At 35.5% G+C, this 13,106-nt stretch overlaps 1 protein-coding gene across 2 annotated transcripts in view; it reads left to right on the forward strand.

Moving 5' to 3' along the window:
* Window positions 1-13,106, forward strand: part of UNC13C (unc-13 homolog C) — a 547,141-nt gene that overhangs the window by 108,970 nt on the left and 425,065 nt on the right. For both annotated transcript variants that reach the window (XM_044917815.1, XM_021693930.1), the window contains exons 2-3: window positions 5,785-5,807; window positions 6,399-6,463. In XM_044917815.1, the coding sequence (XP_044773750.1) occupies window positions 5,785-5,807; window positions 6,399-6,463 (88 nt within the window). The remainder of the gene's footprint in view (window positions 1-5,784; window positions 5,808-6,398; window positions 6,464-13,106) is intronic.

The following is a 13,106-nucleotide window of genomic DNA, read 5'->3' on the forward strand; positions in this document are numbered from 1 at the left end:
CCCCCCCCCCCCCCCCCCCCCCAGCAAACCTCAGTTTGTTTCCTGAGATTAAGAATTCCTCATATCAGTGAGGTCATATGATACATATCTTTCTCTGTCTGATTGACTTATTTCGCTCAGCATAACACTCTCCAGTTCCATCCACGTCGTTGCAAATGGCAAGATCTCATTCCTTTTGATGGCTGCATAATATTCCATTGTATATATATACCACATCTTCTTTATCCATTCATCTGTCCATGGACATCTTGGCTCTTTCCGCAGTTTGGCTATTGTGGACATTGCTGCTATTTTTACTTTTATCTTAAATTGTGAAATAATTATATCTCAAATTTAGGTAGTAGGTATTAATATTTTGAGTGGTTGCTGGTGAGTAAATATTTGTTACACTGAAAATTATATCTAGAGAAACAAAATCATAGAATTTAGAGCTAGAGGCTTTAGATATATGCTGGCCAAACCCTATTATTTCACTTACATATGAAGGAAAATTGAGTGCTCAGGAGGTCACATGTTGCCTTAAATCACATTCAGAGTTCCTTCTTGAGGATGGTCACATGAGAAACATTAATACTCAGGAGACACACTTATATTACAAATATTCTTATAAGCTTAATAGTTTAAAGTTTCTATGCATCGTGATTCAATAGATAGTGATATTCACCTAGTAAATATTTTGTAAGCTTTAAAAAATTAAATAACTAGTTTATGGAATTTTGAGACATTAAAAAAAATGTACAGTCCCTGGAACTTCACTTTAATCCAATTATAAAGGAGGTTTCACTATAAAGTAGATGGATGCATTGTGATCTTATATTAACAGCATTAAGTCACTGAACTGCAAGATGACCTTGTGCAGTGATAGGACTTTTGAGACAAGGAGCATTGGGAATAGTCTTCTAAGGAGCATCCAACTTGTAATTACAGAGGGTTTTTTTTTGTTTGTTTTTTGGTAATTACGGAGGTTTAATCAGAATTTGACTAAGCAAAAGAACTACATGTAGAACAAAAGGCAATTTGTCAGGGAACAAAGCCATTGTGAGTGTGTGTGTGTACTGATTATATGTAGTAGGTACATGTATAATGTATATTAAACCTATGTTGTATATGTAAATATGTATATACACATAAACATTTCTTATATTTATATAGTATATTAAATATGTTTATTTTAATGGTCACAGATTATTGAATCAAGGTCATAGAATGTAATTTTCTTTCTTTCTTTTCTTTTTTTTTTTTAAGATTTTGTCAGAGGAAGAGCACAAGCAGGGGTAGCGGCAGGCAGAGGGAGAAGCCAGCTCCCCACTAAGCAAGGAACCCAGTGTAGGACTGGATCCCAGCATCCTGGGATCATGACCTGAGCCGAAGGCAGATGCTTAACTGGCTGAGCCACCCAGGCGTCCCTACAACATAATTTTCAACCCATATTTCTATACTTGATTATGCATGTTTTTCCAGGTTTCTTTTTGTGAGTAATGGAAGTGCAGATCTTTACACAATTTTTTTTTTTCAGGACTTAAAATTATGTTAGTTTGCCATGGCTGATAAACAAAGCACCATAAACTGAGTGACTTAGGACAACAGAAATCTGTTGTCTCACAATTCTGGAGGCTAGATGTCTGAGATGAAGGTATGCTAAAAGGGCAATGCTCCCTCTGAAAATGTTAGGGAAAGATCTGTCCAAGCCTCTCTTCTAGCATCTGGTAGATATCCTTGGCCTGTAGCAGCAGAGCTGCAATCTTCAGATGGTGTTTTTCTTGTGTATGCATCTGTTTCCAAATATCTCCTTTTTATAAAGACACCAGTCGTATTGGATTGGGAACCACCGTATTCAAGTATGACCTTAACTATATCTGCAACAACTCTTTTCCCAAAGAAGCCTATATTCTGAGGTGCTGTGAGGACCTCAGCATGTGAATTTTGGGAGACATAATTCAATCTGTAACAAAAATAATTTCCTTAGCATCAACTTCAAAAAAATTTTTCTCAACAAAACAGTCTGCTGCTAGATATCACTAAAAATTTTCTAAAAATTTTATTACTGTTTTCACTGCCATCAACCATGCATCAGAGTGTCTGATTAATGATCTCTTTAACAGCCTTCAGTATTATTTTTAGTATCCTTAAAATAGGATTTTTGTTAATTTTATAATCTGAAGAGGCATAGTTTTAATAAATTATATCATTTTTCATGCTTATTTACCATTGTTGCATTCTAATTTGTGAATTATCTGGTCACATTCTTAACCAATTTTGGGGGCTATTAGGGTCATTTTTTAGAGACCTATAAGAGTTCTTTATATACTGAACATACCAACATACATGTTTTTAGCAAATATGTTTCATTTTCTTTGTTCTTATATACAAAATTACTAAGTGGGCATAACAGACTTAATGAACTTTACCTCTAAACTGTAAATGTATCTTACTCCATAGAGTTAATAAATATTCCTCCTTTCTATTTTTACTCATTTTCTCACTTTATATTTAATTAATACATCTGCAACTTCATGGGCTATGTGCGAGATGAGGATATAAATAAGTATTACAGATACTTGACCTATGTTCTAAGCATCATTTATTGACCAGTGTGTCTCTTTGTCTTTAATAACAATCCATCCTTCCTTATTTGTTGAATTCTTAAGTACAAGGGTTTGTTACTTGGCTAATTTTGTTGAATTTATCTTTCAATCTATTTTGCTGGGACAGTAATATTTGGTTACTATAGATTTTTAAAATCCTTACAGACTTTCCTCATAATTCTTCTTTTAAAAGGTCATCGATGTTTTGACTTATTAATCTAGTTATACTTGAAATATTCTTAACCCTACAACTTGCGATTAGGATTTTAACTACTAAATCTATAAATGTGTTATAAAATAATTTATCTTCCCTACACAGGAAGATGAAATAAATTTTATTTGGATTTTTAGATAGTTCCATAAAGTGTTGTAGCTTATTTAAGGTTGTTCACTCAATGTTGAATAAACATTTACTGGTCATCTACTATATTTCAGAAATGTAGTAGAAATTAGAAAGAGGAGGTTAAGCGCACTTTTATCTAGGAGGACAGCAGATGAAGAAACTGACAAAAGATGAAGATTAGCCAGGAGGAATGCAGTGTGCAGTGCTCATGCACACAAGCCATGACTCCCTGAGCTGTTACAAGTTTCCAGGAGAGAGGGTTATGCTTTCACTGAGTTTTAGAGGCTGACAGACAGCTAGATGAAGAAGGGTAGCACTTGTTTTAAGAAAAGGAACCTGAAAATGTAAAAGCACACTGATTTCAAAGAGCATGCCATGAAGATGAAATGGCAAGAACTTAATTTGACCAAAGTGTAGGATGTGAATGAGGGCTCATGAGCCTGCAGTAGATATAGATCTGTTTTCTCTCATGTGGGCACGGGGTAGCATTGGTGGGTTTTAAACAGGAGAGTGGTATGATTTTAACTGTATTTAGAAAGGTTTCAAGGAGGACAGGATAGCAGGTGGACAAGAAAGGAGTAGGAGTGAACAAAAGACTTGTTGGTAATTGATAAAAATATGTTTCAGTGGAGGAATGAATGAAACATTGAATAATGAATGAAAAAGTTGAAGTGTATTAGATTTAGCAGTTGAAAAATAATTGACTTTGTTAAGATTACATTTACTCACTGGAATGGTTGATATTAGAATCCAGTTATTAATAGGAGACAATGTCAAAGTAATGGATATTTGAAATCAGATTTCATGTCATTGTTTTTCCAGTTATTGCAAGGTTGTAGGAAATAACTCTTCTTATTATTTTATGTTCACTTTGCTACTTATTTTATTAACCCTCACAGTTTTCCAGGCCAATTAAAGCAAAAATAAACAACATAAATGTTAGAAGGCAGAAGACAAAGTTGTATTTTCATTTTAAACCCAAAAGACAAGTCACCTGGAAAAGTGTGAGGTATTAGGGCAATCCCATTTTCCAAGCAAAACAAAAATGTCCACAATCATCATGCTAACGTATTTCTTGAAATTCTGATCACACTTAGATTTAGGTCTCTGGAAGTGACATGTTTTTTAACATAATAAGCTCAAGATTCATTCCAATTGATTTTAAATGTTTAAAAAATTATTTAGAGGGTTTTGTTCTGAAATTTTATCGAATAGCTTTTTGGTACCTATTGAAACGCAGATGCATATTGTCTGATCAGTTGATAGCTTGTATTAAATTAGTTATTCTATGATTTTAAATTATGCTTGTGACAGTTTTCATGGATATATTATTCTTATTTAATGCTTAATTTTCTATATTGTATGAAGGATCTTAAAATTTTTTATGGCCATAAATAAGATCTTTTTTTATTATTTGTGCTTTTTTCTAGTTTTATATTCAAAGACTTAACTCTGAGATACTGTGAAATATCTAAAATAGAGTCAAAAATATTGCCAAGTAATTAATAAAGCCATACTTAATGAGTCAAGAAAACAAATACATTTCATATTTTTATCAATACAAGTTGTCATTGAGCTACATGACCTACATAAATCTTTATATTGCCGGGGCTCATCCATAAAAATGAAAGGTTTTGACTCTCTGAACCCCAGGGTCATTTTAGCTCTAGCTTTCTGCCAACTTCTATTCAGAGAGAAGTTCCTCCAGCTTTCTACTAATAAGCAAAACTGAACTAATAAGTTTAAGAGCAATACTACTATGTAAGGTAGAAATGGACCATGCCATGAGGACGATGGCAGATTCAGACTTGAGTTTAAAAACAAAAATTTGTCCATCATTCACCATTGTTCATCTTGGGTCCAAGAGCAGTTGCAACTGAGAAATGCTTACTCTGTGGTGTATCTTAAATTGGGCTGGAGAGAGCGGGTGCCTGGGTAGCTCAGTTGGTTAAGCGACTGCCTTCGGCTCAGGTCATGATCCTGGAGTCCCTGGATCGAGTCCCGCATTGGGCTCCCTGCTCCGCGGGGAGTCTGCTTCTCCCTCTGACCCTCCCCCCCCCCCATGTGCGCGCTCTCTCTCTCAAATAAATAAATAAATAAAATCTTTAAAAAAAAAAATTGGACTGGAGAACTGTGGACCCCTCTCTGTTTTGTTCAACTTACCTGGAACATGGGATCTAAAGGGCAGCAGATGGGGTTCAGGGGCCCTAGATTTGTGTCCCACTTCTGCCATTCACTAGCTTTGTGATCTTAAGTCATTGAAGTGCTTTCAGGTATCAGTTTTTTTTTTTTATTTGCAAATTGGAGTATATTTGATTAATCTTTTAGCTCTTGAGTTTCTATGACAAGCCATAAATAATCCATGCTTAATAAACATGCTTAATTTATGTAGTCACCTGGGGTTTACTTGGACATATATTCATCTCAATTGAGTCTCTGAAAAATGTTTGGAGGCCAATAAGCAAAATATCTATGACCTTTTTGCAGAGTTGGGTCTAGATTCCAGACTCCAGAGAGTTTGGTAGTTTGCCCCATGTGCTTAGTAAGTGGCAGAGCCCCAGCTGGGGCTTCGGACTTCAGATTCTTCAATTGTGTTCTTTTCTTTATATGACACATTGTCTTTCATTAAGCCCTATAATCACCCTTTGATACTTTTCAAGCATTCTGGCACATTTTCCAGCTCTTTAAATGATGAGGACCAACTATCCCTCTTCCCTTGGGGTTCAGCCTTGAAATTCTGTTTACTTACGATTTTAAGTAACGTAAAATGTAACGATTTGTTCATGTATATGTTTAAGTGATTTCGTAAAGTACTCCTTCTAACATTTATTCCTTCTTTTCCTGATTCTCTTTCAGATAGCAGTTCTGTGGATGAAAAGGTTTTAAATCATACTTTTTCTTCTCTCCTGAGGGACCTTGTCTTTTGTACATGTTTGTTTGTGACATATTAGACCTGTTTTGATTCCTCTGCTTTAGTTGTGAAATGTGCATGTTATCCCAGCTTCCCATTCTTTGGTTGTCCTTTAAGTGTGCCCCCAATATGCTGCATTTAAGAAGAGGGTACACCTTGCCAGCTGCACTTACTTTAGCTTACACTTGCGAACCTAGGGGTCTGCTGCGGTCAAACTCAGCATCTGTTCTGAAGTCTGGCTAATCATGATCTCCCTGACTGATTCATGGTGTTCACTACACCTAGCAAGTTTTAAGGGCAAATCGTATTGGGGAATAGGATATATTTTCCTGGACTGTGCCAGTGCTTTTATTTAAATGCTGACAGCTAATTTCACCCCCCCCCCCTTCACAAAAACATAGTAGCTTTGACTTGGAGCTGACCCTGCTTAGCATCTGTCATACTAGGTATTACATGTGTAGTGCAGTTGACTTGTGTCCCAAATTCATGTATATGCAGCTATGGTATGCTAAAGACCTGTTTGTTTTTCTTTCCTTTTTTTTCTTGTTTTTGATTTAAGGCTCGAATAGTAAGTGGCCGTGATTTGGATGCTTCCAAATTCTCTGGACTCCAGGTGATTGGTGGGTGAGTACATTCATAATCTTTTTAATTCATTCCATTCATCAGTGGTACTTGGCTGCGCTCTCACCATATGCAGTTTGAATGCAGGATGCTGCACGATGGTATAATTAACTAGCCTTACTGTTGCTTTCTTTTTTCACAAAGTAGCTTTTAGAGTTTTTTTTTAATAATATAGTTTTGTGTGCATATATATAATTATGCTTACATGTGTCTGTATACAAAGAACAAAGTCAAAATCACCTAAGTGGATTAGTTATTAAGATTATCATTCTTTGCACAAATCACATAATTTTACATAAATGAGTTAAATTAATACTATCTTTTGATCTGCTTATTTGCAATTAATGAAATGTGCATGAATGTCTTTCTATGTCAATAAGTCAATGAATGTAAACTTCATTGTTATTTAATGGGTGGATGAAAGTATTTAAAATTTAATCATGAAATAATGTATGAAGTATATTTTGCATGTAAAATACTCAAAAAGCAAAGGATCTCATTTAATGCCCACAGTTAAACATTGGTATCATTTTTTGTTGCTTGAATACAGGTCTATGTTCCTATAGAATAAGTAGTTTTCTATTGTGTATCTTTGCCATACACTAGGCCACTCTAGAAACAGATAAGCACTGATTTAGTAATGATATTGTAGCGAGTATTGTTACAGTTGTTTCTTATGTAATGACTGATCTGATCCTTAAAATGGCCCTGTGAGGTAAGTACTAATTTGACCTTCATTTTACAAATTAGGGAGCTGTTGTATGAAACAGTTTATTAAAAAAACCTTTTTCTCCACACAGCTAAAGTGGCCAAATCAGCATCCAAACCCAACTAGTCTGGTTCTAGAGTCTGTGACCTTACTCAGTAGGCTATCCTGCATCTCCAGCTTTGGGTTTTTTTTGTTTCTCTTTGTCGTTTAACAACATGCCTTGGAAAACTTTCCACTTCATTATTTCTAAGTGATGCAAATATTTCAAGACATTTATAGAATATTTATTAGTCTTCTTTTATTGGATTTTCAAGAATATTTCTAGGTGCCAGTATTGCAAATGATACTATAGCAAATGTAATAGATTTTTAAAGTGAAATTGTCAACCATAGCTTATGCACAGTATAGACCTATAGAAAGATAGATTAGTTTTATAAGTGTTGACATTTGAACACGTGTACAATATAAAGAGAAGCAACATTTAAATTTGTGTATTAGGGTTTTTTAGGCAAAGACATAGTGTTACATTTATGTTTATAGTACTCTCACTCTTTGAAAATCTTCTGTTAGATACATTCACATGTTACTTGCTTTAAGTTAAACACGTAAAATTTCAAATTTTAAATATGGACCTCCTGGAAAATAACATAGACCGTCCTTCATTTGATATTTTTCAAATAAAGGTTTGATTTTTGTCAAATAACAAGTCATATCTTCATTACATTTATGTCTGTAAACTCTTCAATGTTCTTAAATATGTGAAGAACTACTCACATCCCTACTACAATGTCACAGTGGTTTAAATGTATTAAGAAAACTAGCTGTGATAAAAGACCACTATGGATTATTCATAGAAAATTTAAAGGATTACTCTCTCTCCCCTACCCCCTACACACCGTGTCTTTAAGTTTACTAGAAATGAAACTTGACAAAATGGAAGTTTCTTAGAAAATAATTAGGTTGAATTCCAATTTGATTATGAAAACATGTATGTCATGATCTTGAAGACTTATCTGAGTTTATGGTCTCAGAGTTCCTGCAAATCCTCCCTGTGGCATCCAGTACTTAATAACATCTTGCTTTCCTAACTCATATCTAAACATGAAGTTTTATCGATGTCAAAGCAGCAGAGTTAATCTATACCCATGTTTTAAGAGCAAGCTGTGTAAATGGTTAGCTAAAACAGATTATCTATCTTTGCATTTTGAACAGATCCCTTCCATTTCACTTTTCCAGAAACTTCTTTTTCGAAGACTTGCCAAGAGATTTTAACATTATGATGGTAAGGGAAAGGGGTGATAATTTTCAGTCATCAAGAGAATTTGCCATTATCTGAATGCTTACTTCCTCTTGAAGAACCTGAAGGATACATTTATATTTAGCCTTCAATCACAACCTCTTTAAGCCAGATATACTTATTTTACTTTTTCTACAAATATTTTAAAGTATATTTTTATAGAATGAAACATTACTATAAATCTTCTAAATATTACAACTTCTATTGTCCTGGAAAGCAGACTGGAGCAGACTTTCAGAATGGAACCACCGCTTCATGACGATTCTCTACCCCTCTCTCTCTCTCTACTTTCAACATTCCTAACCAGTTTAGAGCCAGACCACATCGATCCTTTCCTCCCCCTTCTCAAGTGTCAATGAAGGAATAATCTATACACACTGAAACCAGATAATGGAGTTAACAGTGCTGCTCTGATTCATCTCTCTGCACATCTCTTGTTAAGTGTTACTAGAAAAGACATGGCAAACTTTTCTTTTTCCCATTTATCAAAATTTAAAAAAATCAGGCAGGCTCTGGAAAAGGAATTGGGCGAGAGAAAAAAGATCAGAAGAGGAAGAGAAAAAGCTGGAAAAATGCATGTTTCAGTGATAGCATTAGTATTTAACATTGTACTTCTCCCAGTTGTTTTACAGGAATTTGGTAACTTTTCTCATATTTGTAAGCTAAGGCTCCTACCAGAAGCACACAGCAAGATATTAGAAGTACAAGAGCTTTTTGGGGGGAAACATCTGAGATAAGTGGAGAGACAGCAGAAGTAGATGAGAGAAACCTCTGGACCATAATATAGGTCTGACATCTGTGAGTGGATAGGGGGAAGGAAGGAGAATTGGGCATAAAAAGCCTTAAACTGACACCAGTGAGGCTACAGGAAAGTGCCAGACCGATAACAAGTCCTAGATAAAAGGTTTACTGTTAGAAGGGTCCCACATTGTGCATATGTGGCCAGCTCTATTACCTCCACCATGTTCAGTCATTGGTTTGGATCGGCTTGATGAGTATGGCCTTTGGATGAACGCTGCAGTGGATTCTGGAAGTGTGGTGGCTGAAGGCTGTCATCCAACTACATTTTTCTCAGAAGATTTACTCTGAGGTGTTTTGAATGACACATGCCTGTGGCTACCCAGCCTCTGATAAGTCAATTTGATGAAACTACTTTAATAAATGATAGTGAATGAAGTCACACAAGTACCTTCTCCAAATATGAATCACTTTTTAAAATTAGAATGGCATTCCTTTGGTTCTTTGATTGTATATAACTTAAGTTCACCCTTCACTGGACATTTATAGTCAGAGTTCCATTGGCTGCATGATGAGGAACATTACAAGGCTTTTATATAGTGTCTTTCTAATTTTAAGGTACTAGCCTTGTCTGCACTAGAATTCAGGGAAGTCCACAAAACCATGGTGAGAATAAGGAGAAGATAGTTGGGGAGAGGAGATTCTGATCATCTTTGTTCCATTTCTTCTCTAGTTTTCCAAGTTCTCTTCAGGATAACTCTCTTGGAACTAAGTTCATCAAGCCTGTGTGTTTATTTCGTGCTGTGGTTCTGAACCAGGCTATAGCTGCTTTCCTAATCCCAGGAATCTGGGGGTGACTTTGCAACCACTACTAGGATTATTGAACTTTGGCAGGAAATGGGTGATGTTGAGAGAGGTGAGAAGAAGAGATTATTGAAGGGCAGGACACTAAGAGATTGCCAAATAGAAAAAGAGAAGCTTCCATTTTGACCTCACTCTCAAATAGGTACAATTGTGAGTGCAAAAAAACAAAAACAAAAAAAACTGTATTTGTATATGCATATGTGTATATATATATATACATATATAAAAAATTTTCCTGAAATTTTCAAGGTAGTTTGATTATTTCCATGAATGAATAATGTGATGAATGTGAACAAACAATTATCAGCCAAAGTTCTGAATAATTCCTTTGCTTTTAAATTTACCTTGATTAAAATAGTAATTTTTGGTTACTGTTCAAAACCTGAGTTAGGTTATACAATATGTGGATATAGGTGGTTTAATATACTTCTTCTCTTGCTTCTGACGTTGCTTTTGTATTTCTCTCTAAAGTTGAAAAGGTTATATACCGTCCTCATGCCCTATGTCCCACTCCTGGTTTTGACCTTCATGTTTGGTCAATGCCTAAAATCATTTAAGATGGCAGCTAAGGTTGTTCTTACTCTCCAGAGGCTCTTAACTCCTCTTTTCTCATAGCAGTCTCCTCTTGGGTAGCTGAAAAATTTTTTTCATTTCTTCCTACCTAGTCTATAAATGAGATTCTCCCTTATCCCCTCATTTAACTTCCCTACTTTCAAGAAAAGGCCCAGAAATTCTCCTAAGTCTAGACAATGGCTGTTTCCACTTCTATAATCTCTTCCTTGGGTCAATGGTTCATGCCATACAAATATATCTGCATGCTCTGAACCAAGGGTGCCAAGTATTAAGAAAATGACAGCCCCCATGTAAGTTTGCTTTAGTCACAGTGACAGGTTACTCTTTGGAGAGAAATGGAAGCCTTTGTCTTTCTTGTACTTTTCAGTTAGTTGTTTTTTATGTACAAGTTCCTTTCCCTTCAAGGGATTCAGTATAGAAGGAGTTCACTATAGATTTAGGTAAAAATGAATTCAGATTAGAGTTTATTAATATAAGAGCTAACAGATGCAGACAGCTCTGCATTCCTAACTCATTATTGGATTGCAATTCAAATCACCATGCCCATAATTTTTCAACTTATTTTTATTCATATTGCCATTAATCTAGTTTTAATCCTCAATACCTTTTACCTAGGTGAATGCAAACTGATCTGCCTTCGTTAATTTCTCCACATTAAGCTCAATCTATACACTGTTAAAGATTAATCTCCTTAAAGCACAGTCATTTCTACTTAAATGTGTTTAATGGTTCCTCATTTCTGCAATGTAAAGTATCGATCTTTCTATATGGCTTTGAATATCTTGATTTCTGTTTCTTCTTGATTTCTATTTCTCTTTGTAAGGGATTATCTCCCTTTTCTGTTCCCATTTGTGTCAATCCTATGGTACATATGAATTTAAGTTGCTTAAATTAACAAAAATTTAATCTTCCAACCTGATTTTAAACTCTTTAAAGGCCTACAGTTGATCTTTTTCACTTAGATTTTCTTCCATAAAGCTTATGAGAGTGCCTTGCCCATATGAGGACCTCACTTATAAATTAATCTTGCTTTGGATTTGGCAGTCTCTTAGATGAGTTAGAATTATTTCTTAAAAGATTCAGGTCTACTGCATTTTAGGGGGAAAAAAACCCTGAAGCAATCATGGATTCATGATAAGACATACATGAGAAGTACTGGGAGTATTAAAAACAGCTGGTCCCACCCCTCCCCCCAAATTCAGTGTTGCTAAATCCCTACAAGAAAAAAAAAATCAAGGGACTTTTCTCCCACTAGATTTAACCCCAGTTGATCAAAGGCCACTTTGCTTTTGATCTTGAATCCCTGTTTCTCTACTTGGGAGAAACTTGTGAAGTTTGGGTAGAATGAATCCATAAAAATATTACTCTAATTATGCTTAGATATAAATTTTGCCCTTTTATTCTCCCATCTGAAAACCTGAGCACCTTAGAACACCCTAGATATAAATTCACACTGTATTAAAGATTTTCTTTAATCAGTTCCATTATTACTCCAAGAAGGAGACCTTTTATAATTAATAATTGGATGACCCTTGTCACCTTGCTCTTTGTAAAAGTAATAAAGGGAGTTGTCTTGTTTAATCCATTAAAGATTGAATAAAACCTGGCATCTCTTAGCGAATGTCAGACACAGTCATGCCACAGGGTAGTTAGATCAGCCAGAAAAGAATCTCATGCAAAGCTAGGGTAAGTCCCAACCCTACTGTAGACTCTCCATAGTACCAGGCCCACTAGTCTCCAGCACTCTGCCTGCAGTCCTCCTACTGGGCAGACACATTATATCCTATAGACCAAGGTTGGCCTAGGCAAAGAACCTCTTAACTGGGAAAGCTGACAGCAAAAAGGTCACCAACTTTCTAAAACCCATGTATTAAGAACTGGTTGCTAAGCTGCCATTAGCTTCCTATGCCTCCTCTCCTCACTACCTGCCAAAAAAAAAAAAAAATGCTTATCTAATTTTGGCTTGCTACTGGTAATCAGTTCTCTAATTCAGGGTCAGCTGAATGCTCCAAGGCTTTCTTGGAAATTACTCAGGAAGCACTTGATAACTTCTTTATTTAGAAAATCATGGGGTCATTGGAGTGTATCTTGATACTAGCCACAGAGGCTTGCTGTGAGGCTGAATTCCTTCGATGTGTGGACCTATAACACCCCAGGACCACAACCATGACCCCTTCAGGAACCATGGAAAATATATTTTGGCATGGGATCTATGGAAGTAAGATCAAAGTCCCTACCATCTAAATGAGCCTTATAAACTGTTTGTGGAGTGGATTATAAACCATTTCCTTTAGGCATATTGTTTTTCAACACAGTGACAAAAAAACTTATAGTACTCAGTAAGTACTCAAAGGACTAAGAAAATGAAGCTGTTAAGCTCAAGCAACTAATAGCTTACAGTTGACAATGTTAGAGATTGACACCTTTTCATCATCTCCTATTCAGGCCTGAGTTTGTAGCTTAAC

The sequence above is a fragment of the Neomonachus schauinslandi genome, chromosome 9, assembly GCF_002201575.2.
Source record: "Neomonachus schauinslandi chromosome 9, ASM220157v2, whole genome shotgun sequence".
Classification (NCBI taxonomy): Eukaryota; Metazoa; Chordata; class Mammalia; order Carnivora; family Phocidae; genus Neomonachus; species Neomonachus schauinslandi.